The 14,242-nt window shown below is 39.5% G+C and overlaps 1 protein-coding gene across 7 annotated transcripts in view; it reads left to right on the top strand.

Annotated features, from left to right (window-relative positions):
• Positions 1–14,242, top strand: part of LOC133552118 (class I histocompatibility antigen, F10 alpha chain-like) — a 184,903-nt gene that overhangs the window by 125,864 nt on the left and 44,797 nt on the right. Inside the window, exons 1-2 of one of the 7 annotated variants that reach the window (XM_061899471.1) lie at positions 12,698–13,083; positions 13,767–14,033. The exons of 2 other annotated variants lie outside the window; for them this stretch is intronic. In XM_061899471.1, coding sequence (XP_061755455.1) covers positions 13,029–13,083; positions 13,767–14,033 — 322 coding nt within the window. In that variant the 5' untranslated portion in view covers positions 12,698–13,028. Of the gene's footprint in view, positions 1–12,668; positions 13,084–13,766; positions 14,034–14,242 lie in introns of those variants that run through there. 4 more of the 7 variants (XM_061899469.1, XM_061899477.1, XM_061899467.1 and 1 more) reach the window with 4 other exon arrangements.

Here is a 14,242-nt window from a genome sequence, read left to right on the forward strand (position 1 = left end):
GACGCAAGCAATTTGGCCGCCATCTTGAAGTGGTGATGAGGAGCCGGCAAACAGCCTAAACTAACATTTGACAGGTAGAAAAAAAAGATGCTGGGCTGGTATTCAGAGTTTTCCTGCTCTATTGAGCGGACTGTTGAAAATAGGAATTGGAGGATTACTTTTCACAAGTAAGAATTTACATTAACATACTATTGGTTGTATTTTGTGAAAATAATATTACCTCAGAGTTAAGCAGGAGCAAAGAACTACAATATTTGTATGTGAAAATCACAAAGAAATCTTCTGGGGGAGGATGACCCCACTACAGGTATGTGGTTTACAAACTTTCAGGCCCAACTAAAACAAAATTCACCAGCCGCCACTGATTATGATGCATTCTCATTTTATTGTAACCACAGATAAGTCTTCAAGTAACAATATTCAAATACTAACTTTGTTGAGTAAGACAGAATTGTTTTATTCTGAATCCAGTGAAACAGATTGGTGGTTTTAGCTGAAATAAAGACTTTCAGGTGTTTATATATGTTTAAGTATTTGGCAGACACTTGTACCCCCTGTGAACATTTTTTTTAATTCAAGTACCCCCTAATCAGAGCAAAGCATTTTTGGTTGAAAAAAGAGATAAAGAAGTAAAATACAGCACTATGTCATCAGTTTCTGATTTATTAAATTGTATAACAGTGCAAAATATTGCTCATTTGTAGTGGTCTTTCTAGAACTATTTCGAAAAAAAAAGATGTAAAATTAACTAAAAACTTGTTGAAAAATAAACAAGTGATTCAATTTTAAATAAAGATTTCTACACATAAAAGTAATCAACTTAAAGTGCCCTCTTTGGGGATTGTAATAGAGATCCATCTGGATTCATCAACTTCATTCTAAACATTTCTTCACAAAAAAAAAAACTTTAACATCAATATTTATGGAACATGTCCACAAAAAATCCAGCTGTCAACACTGAATATTGCATTGTTGCATTTCTTTTCACAGTTTATGAATTTACATTCATATTTTGTTGACGTATTATTCAGTAAATATATTTATAAAGGATTTTCAATTGTTGCTATTTTTAGAATATTTAAAAAAATATCATGTACCCCTTGGCATACCCTCAAGTACCCCCATTTGAGAACCACTGGTCTATAGGTCCGTAAGATATATAGATATCTAATGTATTCAAACATTGTTTATGTAAGATATACGCATGTATATATAACCTAATCATATTGTTTCTTGAACTTAAAAATAGCTGACTGTTTTTTTCCCCTTCTCTGGGATTATATTCCCAGTTTTGATCTCCGACGTCTGGTCACTTATAGCATATAAGAATATTCTATTACTGTTAAGCAAATTATGAACATGCCAAGACATGTGTCTTTTATCATAGTTACACGTATGACAAAAAAAGCGCGTGAGTATCAGTGGTATTCAGAGAGTTAATATGAATTAAATGTGCTGACAATTCATTGCTCCTGCCAAAGGAATTGCCCTGAGTGGAGCGGATCACCACTCCAAGATGGCGGCCGCGCGTCACGTCAGCGGCAATAGGCAGTAGCGCTCGATGCTGTGTCTACTTATAAGATGTCTATGGTTCTAACGTTAGCAGTGAGTTTACAGCCTCACTCATTTAACTACACAACGAATAAAAGTTACGTTACTCAGCCAATAAACGTTAGCTTACATTCAAAACGTACCCTTCTTTGTGCAACTTCAAATGTCGAACGAAGTTGGAAGTTGTTGCGTCTCCGTCTGTAATCTTCCAACCGCATGTTTTGCATACGGCGATTCCTGTTTTGTTGACCAAGTCGTACTTTTAATACCCGAACGAAACACTTTATGGCATAATTTTATTCACTTATTCTTCTGTTGTTTGAAAGCTCTTCTTTGTTGGTTTTCCTGCAATTTGATTGGATGAATGCTGTGTGACGAAAACAACGCGGGTGTGATTTGATTGGCTGTAATTTGATTGGGTGTTGTACTGACAGGTAGCGCACAGGCTGTCATCGCACACATGTTGACAAACACGCGTACACAATGGAAGATACGGAGCGCTCCTGAATAACTTTTTAATTGTTGGGTTTTGGGGAAAGTAGCAATGATCGTGGTGACTGCTTGTATTATCTGGAGCAGTTTACCAAAGGACAGCCCAGAGAGTTGGTGCGCAGTTGCCTCTATATGCCTACACAGAGAGGCTATGCTACAGCAAAACGCCTACTAAGGGAACACTTTGGAAATCCTTCAAAAATAACAGCAGCCTACATGGACAAAATTATGGCATGGCCAAACATCAAGTCTGAGGATGTAAAAAATGTACAAGCTTTCGCACTGTACTTGTGAGAATGCTCCAATGCCATGGATGAGCTGCAGTACTTGGACAAACTCAACATGCCAGCTAGCATGAAGATGCTCATACAAAAGCTGCCACACAAATTAAGGGACCAGTGGAGAGGAAAAGCAGCCGACATTGTTGACCAACAAAGGCGACGTGCTTGTTTCACAGACATTGTGAAATTTATTGAACAGCAAGTCAGAATTGCTTCGGATCCTGTCTTTGGCGACATTCAAAACATCCTTCGAAATAAAGCAGTAACCAAACCCAAGCCTGTACATCAACGCAAATCACAGTTCAGAAGGAACAGTTTCGCAACTCATGTGGCAGTTGTCGTTAAACCTACACCGGCTCCACACCTCAATAGGTTTGTGAACACCTCCTGTCTTTACTGTACAAGTGAACATGCATTGGAGGACTGTCCGATACTGGAAAATAAGGCACACAGGGAAAAGCTTGACTTTCTAAAAGAAAAAGGCCTGTGTTTTGGTTGCCTGTGCACAGGGCACCTGAGCAAGAGTTGCGACAGGCGCATCACGTGCTCTTACTGCAACAAGACGCATCCCAAAGTGCTACATATTGACAGGAGGCATCTGGAAAGTGGAGAAAATAGCAATCTTCCAAAGGTAAAAGCAGATATTTGCGCTACATCATCAACTTGTGGCCATACAGGGGCTGGCAAATATGGAATTTTACCCATCCTGCCCGTTCAAGTGAAGTACTCAAAGGGCAGCAAGATAGTCCAGACATATGCTTTCCTAGATCCAGGAAGCACAGGGACCTTCCGTTCTGAACAATTGAGTTTGAGTTTTAGTTTATTTCGAACATGCAAGCATACAACATGATACATCACAATTTCCAGTTTCTCTTTTCAACATGTTCAAAAAGGAGGAGGAAGAAGCAGAGCTTATTTAATCCTACCCCTTTTCTTTACATAACAGTTGCTAAAACTTTTGTTCACTTCCTGTTCTCAATGTATTCACAATGTATACTCCATAAGTAATAAGTAATCACAATACAAATTAATAAATAATTGCTTAAATTTTAATCCATACGATGAGATAAGTCAGATTATTTTGAGAATGAATGAGTGAGTAAAATCAGAATGTTTATCATGGTTCTTCATTTTTGTACTTTGTTAACACTTCCAGTTTGAATAGTTTCTTGAAGTGGATCATATTAGTACATTGTTTGATTGCTTTGCTTAATCCATTCCATAATTTAATTCCACATACTGATATACTGAAGGTTTTAAGTGTTGTACGTGCATACAAATGTTTTAAATTACATGTTTTAAATTGGTGAACAGGCTGAACACAGAAGGCCGAAAAACAAAAATCCACTTGCGCACTTTGGGGCACAGTAAGGTGGTTCCGAGCAGTGGTCTGGAAATCTCTCAGCTTACTTGTAGTAAGTTTTTTTCAGCTTCCTGATGTCTTCACTCAAAGGCAGATGCCCGTGTACACTAACAATCTGATTGGTGAGGCAGAACTTGATAAGTGGCCTTACCTCCAAGGCATTAAAATTTCTCGGATAACTGCCAACGTGGACCTGTTAATTGGTACCAACGCCTCAAAATGAATGGAACCACGGGAGGTGATTAACAGCCACGGAGATGGACCTTATGCTGTCAGAACCCTATTGGGGTGGGTGATTAATGGGCCATTACAAGGCAGTGACACGCCCCACAGTTACTGTTAACAGTTTGGAGGAACCGCTTATGAACCAGTACATGCATGATTTCAATGAGCAGGGATCCAAAGATCAAAAGGATATGTCAAAAAAGGAAAAGAAGCCCAAGATAGAGAAGCCCAGCAGGAAGACACCAAAAAGAAAACGGAGCGCAGATGACAGTGACGATGAAAGAAAAGTCAGTCGAATGCGAACAATACGCCAGGCAGTCTCCAAGGCCGTGTCGAAACAGCGGGAAATCCTTCTGGGTGACGGAGGCCGTGAGGATGAAGAGCAGGATGACCCAGAGGAAGCTTACCTGGATCCTGATGAGTCTGGCAGTGATGAAGACTTCATGGTGGAAGATGACGAGGACAGCGACTATGGCAAGTCCAAAAAGAGAAGAGTTCCCCGAAAGAGGAGGAAGAAAACGACCCCGAGAGTCCTTTGGGAGAAGAAGAGGAGGAAACTGTGAGAAGAAAAAAAAGCTCTCCTACCCCCAAGGTGACGAAGAAAGCTGATGGCCAGGAGTAGGAAAAGAAGACAGCTACAGTCTACATGTACTGTTGGTAATAGATCACCTGTATTGGATGTGCATAAGGAAATGGAGGCAGAGGCAATATATCGCTGACCTTTTTTGGAACAGGTGGTTTCACGAATATTTACCGTTGCTACAAGAGCGACAAAAGTGGACAAATGAAAAAAGTTTGTCTGCAAACAAAAAGGATTATCATCTGTTACAAAGATATGCCTTCTAGGTGAAGGTATTGAGTAAATTAACTGCATTATTGCAAAAGGGAACATGAAAACCAAAGAAAGAGGTGTTTGTTTTTGGTATTATGGCTCTATTTTTGTTTTATTGATTCCAAATTAAATCGCTCTGTTCGTCACGCCAGCAGCAATTAGGGGCTGGTGTGTTAGAGCCAAATACACTTTCTGTCTGTCAAATTGATGACGTCACTCAAGGGGTTGGCTCCAAGGCCAAGTGCCTGGATATTTAGGGAGGAGTCAGGATCTTGCCCAGGTGTTGCTGAGTAGAGGCGCAACAGTTTTTGACTGTGCCAGGCTAGTGTTTGTTTGCTCCCGTGTATTTTCCGTTTTTGAACAAAGTGTGTTATATAATTGTGACTTTATGTTAGTAAATATTTTGGTTAAACATGGACACAATTCTGGGCCTCAATTATTAGCCGGTTGCACACGTCTGAACTAGCTTCATTTATATTCGGCAACCAGTAGCAGTAAACGTATAGGACTTTACCGCTACAGGGGTTTTGGATATTAATTATGAAATGTTGTTCCTAGATTACATCCATGCTAATAAAAAAAAAACTGCAATGATGTATATTACAGACAAAAAGTTACACACTTTATCCCATGCTTGTGCAACAGCAAACATCTGGGCCCCTGTAGAGGGGGTCCAGACTGAGGCCAAGGGAAACAAACCTCATAGCCATACCACACATAAACGTGTGTAAGAGGGAAACGTCAAAGAACACAAAGGACATTAAAGACTTTAAAAGATGAGAGCTGATGCAACCAGACGCAAAAGTAAAACAACAACAAAAAACAAACATATACACTCTGTGGTGTTCCACGCCAACGTCTGCTGTGGTGGGGGGAGTATGGCCGGAGACAGGAGCAGACCCAACAAAGCAACCAAGAGAGCCAAGTCCGCATGGATGAGCGAGGATAGATAGAAGGATAGTACTTTATTGATTCCTTCAGTAGAGTTCCCTCAGGAAAATTAAAAATTCCAGCAGCAGCGTACAGAACTGAGGTCAAATTTAAAAAGTAAATCATAAATAAGAAGGGCATGTGTTATTGTTTTGCATCCCGTCATCCTCGTACAGGGGTGTCCAAAGTGTGGCAAGGGGGTAATTTTTTAACGGCCCTAAGCACATTCTTAAAATACGATTAAAAAAATAAAAAACAGAAAAAGTGCTATAAAAGAGCAAACAGGTGAAATGTGACAAGAAAATGTTGCAATGTTTACTCTAATAACACAAAGCTGCCATCTAGGCTGTTGTTTACTAAAAAAATAATAATAAATCAAAATCAATGTCCATATGGATTATTGACCTATTCAAGGCTCCAACGACGCCACATTAAATATTCCACTTTGAGATATTTCTTGGGGGAAATGTTGCATATTTTGTGTTTGCCATATAAAAAAGAAAAAACATAAACACCAATAATATATATATGTATATATATATATATATATATATATATATATATATATATATATCAATCAATCAATGTTTACTTATATAGCCCTAAATCACTAGTGTCTCAAAGGGCTGCACAAACCACCACGACATCCTCGGTAGGCCCACATAAGGGCAAGGAAAACTCACACCCAGTGGGACGTCGGTGACAATGATGACTATGAGAACCTTAGAGAGGAAGAAAGCAATGGATGTCGAGCGGGTCTAACATGATACTGTGAAAGTTCAATCCACAATGGATCCAACATAGTCGCGAGAGTCCAGTCCAAAGCGGATCCAACACAGCAGCGAGAGTCCCGTTCACAGCGGAGCCAGCAGGAAACCATCCCAAGCGGAGGCGGATCAGCAGCGCAGAGATGTCCCCAGCCGATACACAGGCGAGCAGTACATGGCCACCGGATCGGACCGGACCCCTCCACAAGGGAGAGTGGGACATAGAAGAAAAAGAAAAGAAACGGCGGATCAACTGGTCTAAAAAGGGAGTCTATTTAAAGGCTAGAGTATACAAATGAGTTTTAAGGTGAGACTTAAATGCTTCTACTGAGGTGGCATCTCGAACTGTTACCAGGAGGGCATTCCAGAGTACTGGAGCCCGAACGGAAAACGCTCTATAGCCCGCAGACTTTTTTTGGGCTTTGGGAATCACTAACAAGCCGGAGTCCTTTGAACGCAGATTTCTTGCCGGGACATATGGTACAATACAATCGGCAAGATAGGCTGGAGCTAGACATATAATTGATGGATGGATCTGAAGTTCATCTGAAGATGATTGTGTTTAAAGTAAACAGTAAAAAAAATATATATTTTGTTATTTCTAATGAGTAGGACACTTTTGGATATCCAATAATTTCAGTAGGATTTTTCTTTTGTGTCATTGCTAAAAAAAAAAAAAAAAATTAGAATCAATGTTTTTATGTGTTGAAGGCTCCAATTATTATATAATCTCAAATATTCCACTTTAAAATTCTATTGGGGCGGGGCTTACGGGGCGTGGCTAAAATGCACATGCAGTAGTTTGCCTCTGCAGTTACTCCGGTGAAAATTAATTCTGCTTTTTTTTTTTTTTAATGACAACGTTTGGTCAATTATATGCATGCCTATCCCTCTGGGTAAATTAGACTCTATTAAGATATAGATAACAACGATTATGCCCAAGACACGAAGAGGGAAGCAATCAGAGTCACCTGTGGCCGTAAACGAGCCTGAGGCTAGCGCTGAGATGGCGTCATCAACTCTGGAGAAGATGCTGGATAAGATACTCGAGTCTATAAACAAACGTTTTGACATGCTTGAGGAAAAGCTTGAGGCTCTTTCAAGCAAGCAGTCGGCACTGACCAACCGAGTGCAGGACATGGAGCAGCAAGGTTCTGAACACGAGCGCCGCATTGAAGCGCTCAAACAAAAATGGACTCAAACGCAGAAGAGGAACGAGAAATTGGTAGCTAAAATAGACAAATTGGAAGAGCGCTCAAGACGGTTTAACATAAAAATAGTCGGGACACCAGAGCAAAAAGAAAAGGGTAGACTTACGGATTTCGTTGCGGACCTGATACCAAAGTCGTTTGGAGCAACGACCAGGTAAAGGTGTTTACCTCTCCTGCAGACACTAAGACCTTTATTATAAAACATTTTAGTGACTAATTATCAATAATGGCTCTACCACACAAGGCTTATGATAAGTATAAAAGCAGAAATACACTTTTTCACTGAGCTTTATTTCACCGGAGGTCGCAGGGGAAAAAAAACAAACACTTCACTGCCGAGCTATTAATTGCTTGGGGCAATGAACGCAGCTACGAACATGTGCCCTGCGCCTGAAGATGGGGGTGGGGGACTCATGGACTGGGGAACCGTCCAAAACGACGTCTTATGGACATCACCACAATGGAGATTTCACTCCAAAACATTGAACTACACACGATGGGAACCGAGGGAGGGGGGAACAATGGGGTGTGAGTGTTGTGTATGTGTGAATGTGGAGGAAAGAGATGTACAATCATATTTCAACTTACTAATTACTAAGTTTGTTTTTTTTCATGTAAGGACAAAAAAACAAAAAACAAAACCTAAAACACCATAATGTCAACATGTAAGAAAAAAATCACACTAGTTTCATGGAATGTTAGGGGCTCAGCCAAAAATATTAAAGCAGGGAAGGTTTTTTCACATTTAAATTCATTAAAAGCAGATGTTGTATTCTTACAAGAAACACATCTCTGTAAAGACAACCAACACAAACTTAAAACAAGCTGGATATCTCAGGTTTATCACGCACCCTTTACTTCACAAGCTAGAGGTGTAGCTATTTTAGTTCATAAAAATGTGCCTTTCATACTTACATCAAAAATAATTGATTTATTTTATTGAATGGTCATATTACATCCTACCCAGTAACTTTTTGGAATATCTATGGACCAAACACTGATGACTCAAACTTTTATCATCGGGTCTTTGGTCTACTTCCTGATGATAGCTCCTCTCATATCTACATTGGTGGTGATTTTAACTGCCTTTTGGACCCCACTTCAGATAGATTGTCAACTAAATCTCATGTCATTGCTAACTCAACTAAAACTATTAATAATCTTAGGAGATCAAGAAAGAGTCTTGTTCACGAGTGGGGGAAGAGTAGATCGTGGAATCGACAGGCGGATCGGTGCGGCGTCTTCAGTAATGCGGACGTTGTACGGATCTGTTGTGGTGAAGAAGGAGCTGAGCCGGAAGGCAAAGCTCTCAATTTACCGGTCGATCTACGTTCCCATCCTCACCTATGGTCATGAGCTTTGGGTCATGACCGAAAGGATAAGATCACGGGTACAAGCGGCCGGAATTAGTTTCCTCCGCCGTGTGGCGGGGCTCTCCCTTAGAGATAGGGTGAGAAGCTCTGTCATCCGGGAGGAACTCAAAGTAAATCCGCTGCTCCTTCACATCGAGAGGAGCCAGATGAGGTGGTTCGGGCATCTGGTCAGGATGCCACCCGAACGCCTCCCAAGGGAGGTGTTTAGGGCACGTCCAACCGGTAGGAGGCCACGGGGAAGACCCAGGACACGTTGGGAAGACTATGTCTCCCGGCTGGCCTGGGAACGCCTCGGGATCCCCCAGGAAGAGCTAGACGAAGTGGCTGGGGAGAGGGAAGTCTGGGCTTCCCTGCTTAGGCTGTTACCCCCGCGACCCGACCTCGGATAAGCGGAAGAAGATGGATGGATGGATGGGAGATCAAGAAATATCATAGACATATGGAGAGTAAAACACCCTAATAAAAGGGAGTATTCATTTTACTCCGCTGTACACAATTCCTACACGAGAATTGATTACTTTTTAGTGGAAGCCTCTGCCCTCTCCAATGTCAGTAATCCTGAGTACCATAGTCGAATAATCTCAGATCACAGTCCTGTGAGTTTGCAGATTCAAATTGATCTCCTTAAAATCAAACAAAAATGGAGATTTAATCCACAATTATTATTATATGAAGATTTTAAAGAGTATATAAACAAGATTATCCAAGATTTTATTGAGGTGAATGAGAACGGAGAGGTCTCAGACTCCACTTTGTGGGAAGCTCTTAAAGCTACTGTGAGAGGATATATCATTTCATTTGAAATCTCAAAACAAAGAGAAACAAGAAAAAGGCAGAGAGAATTAGAAAAAGAAATTAAAGAAATGGAAAAAAAAGTCATATAAATTCTCTTTTGCAGTCTGATTACAATAAGATGCTGAAACTGAAAAATGAATACAACTCTCTTCTTCATGGGGAAGTATCTAAACTCCTGCTGAAAAATAAACAAAAACATTTTGAAATATCCGATAAACCACAAAAACTTCTATCCAGACAGCTCAAAGGAGATCAAGCCAAAGCTGCTATTCACAAAATATGCTCAAAAACAGGTGAAACATGTACAGATCTAAAGGATATCAATAATGTCTTCAAAGACATTTATTCAGAATTATATAAATCTAATTCAGCTATATCTGTTAATGATTTAAATGATTTGTTTACCTCATTAAACTTACCTCAACTGAGTCCAAATCATCAGAAATCTTTAGACAACACTATTTCAACTGAAGAACTGCAAAAAGCACTGAAATCTTTCTCCTTGAATAAAAGCCCTGGTCCAGATGGATTTGGTGCGGAGTTTTATCAAGCTTTCAGTGAAATACTATCCCCTATAATACTTAGAATGTTAAATGATTCTTTTGTGAACAACAAACTTCCAAGTTCTTTGTATGAAGCCCATATATGTATAATACCAAAAAAGGGAAAACATCCACTTGATCCAGCCAATTATAGACCTAGCTCCCTGCTCAATTTAGACCATAAGATTCTAACTAAGGTACTCGCAACAAGGTTAAGCAACCACATAACAGAAATTATTCATCCAGATCAGGTCGGTTTCATCCCGGACAGACCTTCTTTTGGCAATGTAGGGAGATTACTGAACGTATTGTACTCAGACTGCACAGGAAACAAAAAGGCTGCCGTCCTGACTCTGGATGCTCACAAAGCTTTTGATTCAATTGAGTGGGCTTATCTTTTTCATGTTCTCAAATTATTTGGATTGGGAGAACATTTTATAAAATGGGTTAAAATAATTTATTCTGCACCAAAATCATATGTCATAACTAATAATGTGGTATCGGATAGTTTTGAATTACATGGCGGCGTGAGACAGGGTGACTGCCTTTCGCCCTTACTCTTCAATTTGGCCCTCGAACCACTGGCTATTGGTTTAAGAATGAACTCTAATATTAAAGGATTTTCAGTGGGCTCATCAGAGAGTCTCATCTCACTTTATGCAGATGATGTACTTGTTACACTTACTGAGCCAGAAGTTGCACTACCACTTCTTTTAGAATATGTAGACTCTTTTGCTAGAATATCTGGTTATAAAATAAACTGGTCCAAAAGTGAGCTTATGTTCCTAGGAGATCATGTTGGGATCAGTCAAAATCCAGTTAAAGTCGCAGAAAATTACATATCCTATCTTGGCTTAAAAATATCTAAAAATTATGAATCATTACTAAAGTTGAACTTTATTGAAGCCTTTGAGAAACTGAAAGTGTGTATTGAGTATTGGAAGACCCTACCTCTCTCTATGTTAGGCAAGGTGAATGCTATTAAAATGATCACTCTGCCAAAATGTATTCATCTTTTTCAAAATTTACCAATTGTAATTCCTGTAGATTTTGTCCAAAAACTTGAATCTTTAGTTCTAGATTTTGTGTGGGGATGTAAAAAACGCAGAATATCCAAAAAGCACTTATTTAGATCTACAGAGGAAGGGGGACTGGGTCTTCCAATGTTCAAAAATTATTATTGGGCATCAAATCTGAGCGCATTGACCTATTGGAAGATGGGGTCCCCAAATAATGAATCTCTTAATTCTGCTCCCTTATGGCTGAAATTGGAACTGCAGTCATTAGTGAAACCTTATACATCATTGCTATCGTTACTTTTTACTAAACCAGTCTCTTCAATTAAATCAATAAGTCATAGTGTTGTAGTACGAAATGTAATTTTCCTTTTTTTCCTGTTTTCTCCTCTTTTAAACCGTTCAATTTAGAGTTTTTTTCATTATTTATTCTCTACAAAAAACCTTCTGTAAAAGGAAAAAAAATGTACGACGAAATGACAGTCAGAAATACCCATTTTTTTATACATATAGATTTATTTATTAAAGGTAGATTGAGCAAATTGGCTATTTCTGGCAATTTATTTAAGTGTGTATCAAACTGGGAGCCCTTCGCATTAATCAGTACCCAAGAAGTAGCTCTTGGTTTCAAAAGGTTGGTGACCTCTGATATAAATGAATATAACGATGGTAATAAAATGTTATATAGCAAAGTAAAAGTTGTGTTTCTTATCTAAGTAAATGTAACTCGTTACTACTCACCTACGTGGATAAGTGTGTTCACCTTTGACAGGTACGACAAAATAAAAATAAAAATAAAAATGATCACCATCGAGTTTAGGTGACTTGAAACAAGCATGCATTCAATGTTTGGCTTTACCGTGTCTACTTTTACTTTCACTTTCTTTGATATTCTGCCAGCAGAAGCGTCTGCCTCACACTTTTCCCCCACGTTCAGCACTTTGGCCACAGCGAGTCCATCTCATGAAGGCTTTCTGCTGACTTTTTTACTCAGGATGAAACTTCCTGATGCAACCCTGGCCGGGAATCGAACCCATGCGAGGCAGATGCGTGTCCCGTTACCCCAGCAGGGACGCCTCACGCTTGGGAGACATAACGGAGGTGAAAGTTAAGACGTGAAATAAAAAGAAGTGAGGATGTCCTGCGGTGTAGCGACTTTATGTCTATCAATCATTATTTGTATTGATGCTTTCTTGAGAGGACTACAATACGATCACTGATCGGATGTTCCAGCCCTGTCATTACTTTTAACTCTCAATCTCACCTTCATTCCTCTTTCTTTCTTTTCTTTCCAAGTTTGGCGGCCAACTTGACACACCTTTTTGTTGTCAAGTCACGTGATTTCCCAGAAAAGCCACACAAGCATTTACCTGACGTGGCCACAAGGGGCGCTCTCTAGTGAGTCCAGTAGAAGACTTCTTGTCAGTTGACTGCTGCCACTTTTCTGTGCAGAATAGCGTTTCGTTTTCTCTCCTCACTGTGACGTCACAGAATGCTGACTCCTCATTGGCTCAGGTGGAGTATTATAAAAAGAGCCTCGACAGTTCCTGGTTCATTTTTCCTGTTTGCGAGTCAAGCGAGTGTTCGTCACTTTTGTCTTTCTCTGCGGGATTAAAAGTGGCAAACATCTTTTTGTTTCGCGCTGACATCATGAACTTGTTTTTATTCTTTCTTCTGGTCGTGCAAATGCACAGCGTGACGCCTGGTAAGTCCTTTTTATAAGTTTATTAATATTTTACTCATAAATCCTCTTTGTGCCTTCACTTATTTGACTTCTGGGAGTTTCTGTTACTTATTAATTAAATTAGTGTTGTATTATTTAAGACCTTTATTACTTAATCCTGGTTCTTTTTTTAACACATTTTATTGTTTTCCCTTTCTCCTAGTAAACATTCAAAATGTTCCAATAAGGTTACAGAAGCAGATAAATTCGTTTAGGCTCTTTATTTATTTTGACTTTAGCGTTTCTTGTTCAAAGACTTATTTTTTCCAAGGCTTGTAAGAACGAACACAAATCTTCAAACACGGAAGTGTCAGAAACTAATCAAGTGTAGTAACATCACCCCGCCACAAGATGTCAGTAAGAGTCGACATCAAATGGGCAGAACAGGTTGTGTTCAACTCTGTTGTACTTTTTATTCAGCCTCCATTGTAGAAAATATATGTTTATTTTCAAAATGTTCAAACTGTCAACAGATGTTAGTAATATTATTAATGTGTTGTATTTGTCATAGAACATGTGAGTCTTGACTGTGATATCTAGCAGTGTTTGATGTTCACTTTAAGACCCGACTGAAGACGGAAGGAGCTAAAATATTCACAGTGCAAGATTGTTGAACATGAAACAAAATAATACAAAGTCATCCTGTTGTTGTTTTCTTCTTTCAGTGATTCACACGCTGCAGTATTTCCACACTGTGTCCTCTCAAGTTCCAAACTTCCCAGAGTATGTGAGTGTTGGTTATGTTGATGGAGTTCAGATTTCTCACTATGACAGCAACAGCAGGAAAGCAGAAGCCAAACAGGACTGGATGAACAAAATCACAGCAGAGGATCCAAAATACTGGCAGAGACAAACAGAGATCAGTGTTGATAATGAGTTGACTGGCAAACACAACCTTGAAGTTCGTAAGAAGCGTTTCAACCAAACTGGAGGTTTGTTTATGTTGAACTTTCTACTACTTAAATGTATTTGATGTACTCTTTTTATACTGTAGTAAACACACATTACTGCACTGATACTTGTCTCTGTCCATCCCATAATAACCTACACTAATACTGTGTGTGTGTGTGTGTGTGTGTGTGTGTGTGTGTGTGTGTGTGTGTGTGTGTGTGTGTGTGTGTGTGTGTGTGTGTGTGTGTGT

The sequence above is a fragment of the Nerophis ophidion genome, linkage group LG04, assembly GCF_033978795.1.
Source record: "Nerophis ophidion isolate RoL-2023_Sa linkage group LG04, RoL_Noph_v1.0, whole genome shotgun sequence".
Classification (NCBI taxonomy): Eukaryota; Metazoa; Chordata; class Actinopteri; order Syngnathiformes; family Syngnathidae; genus Nerophis; species Nerophis ophidion.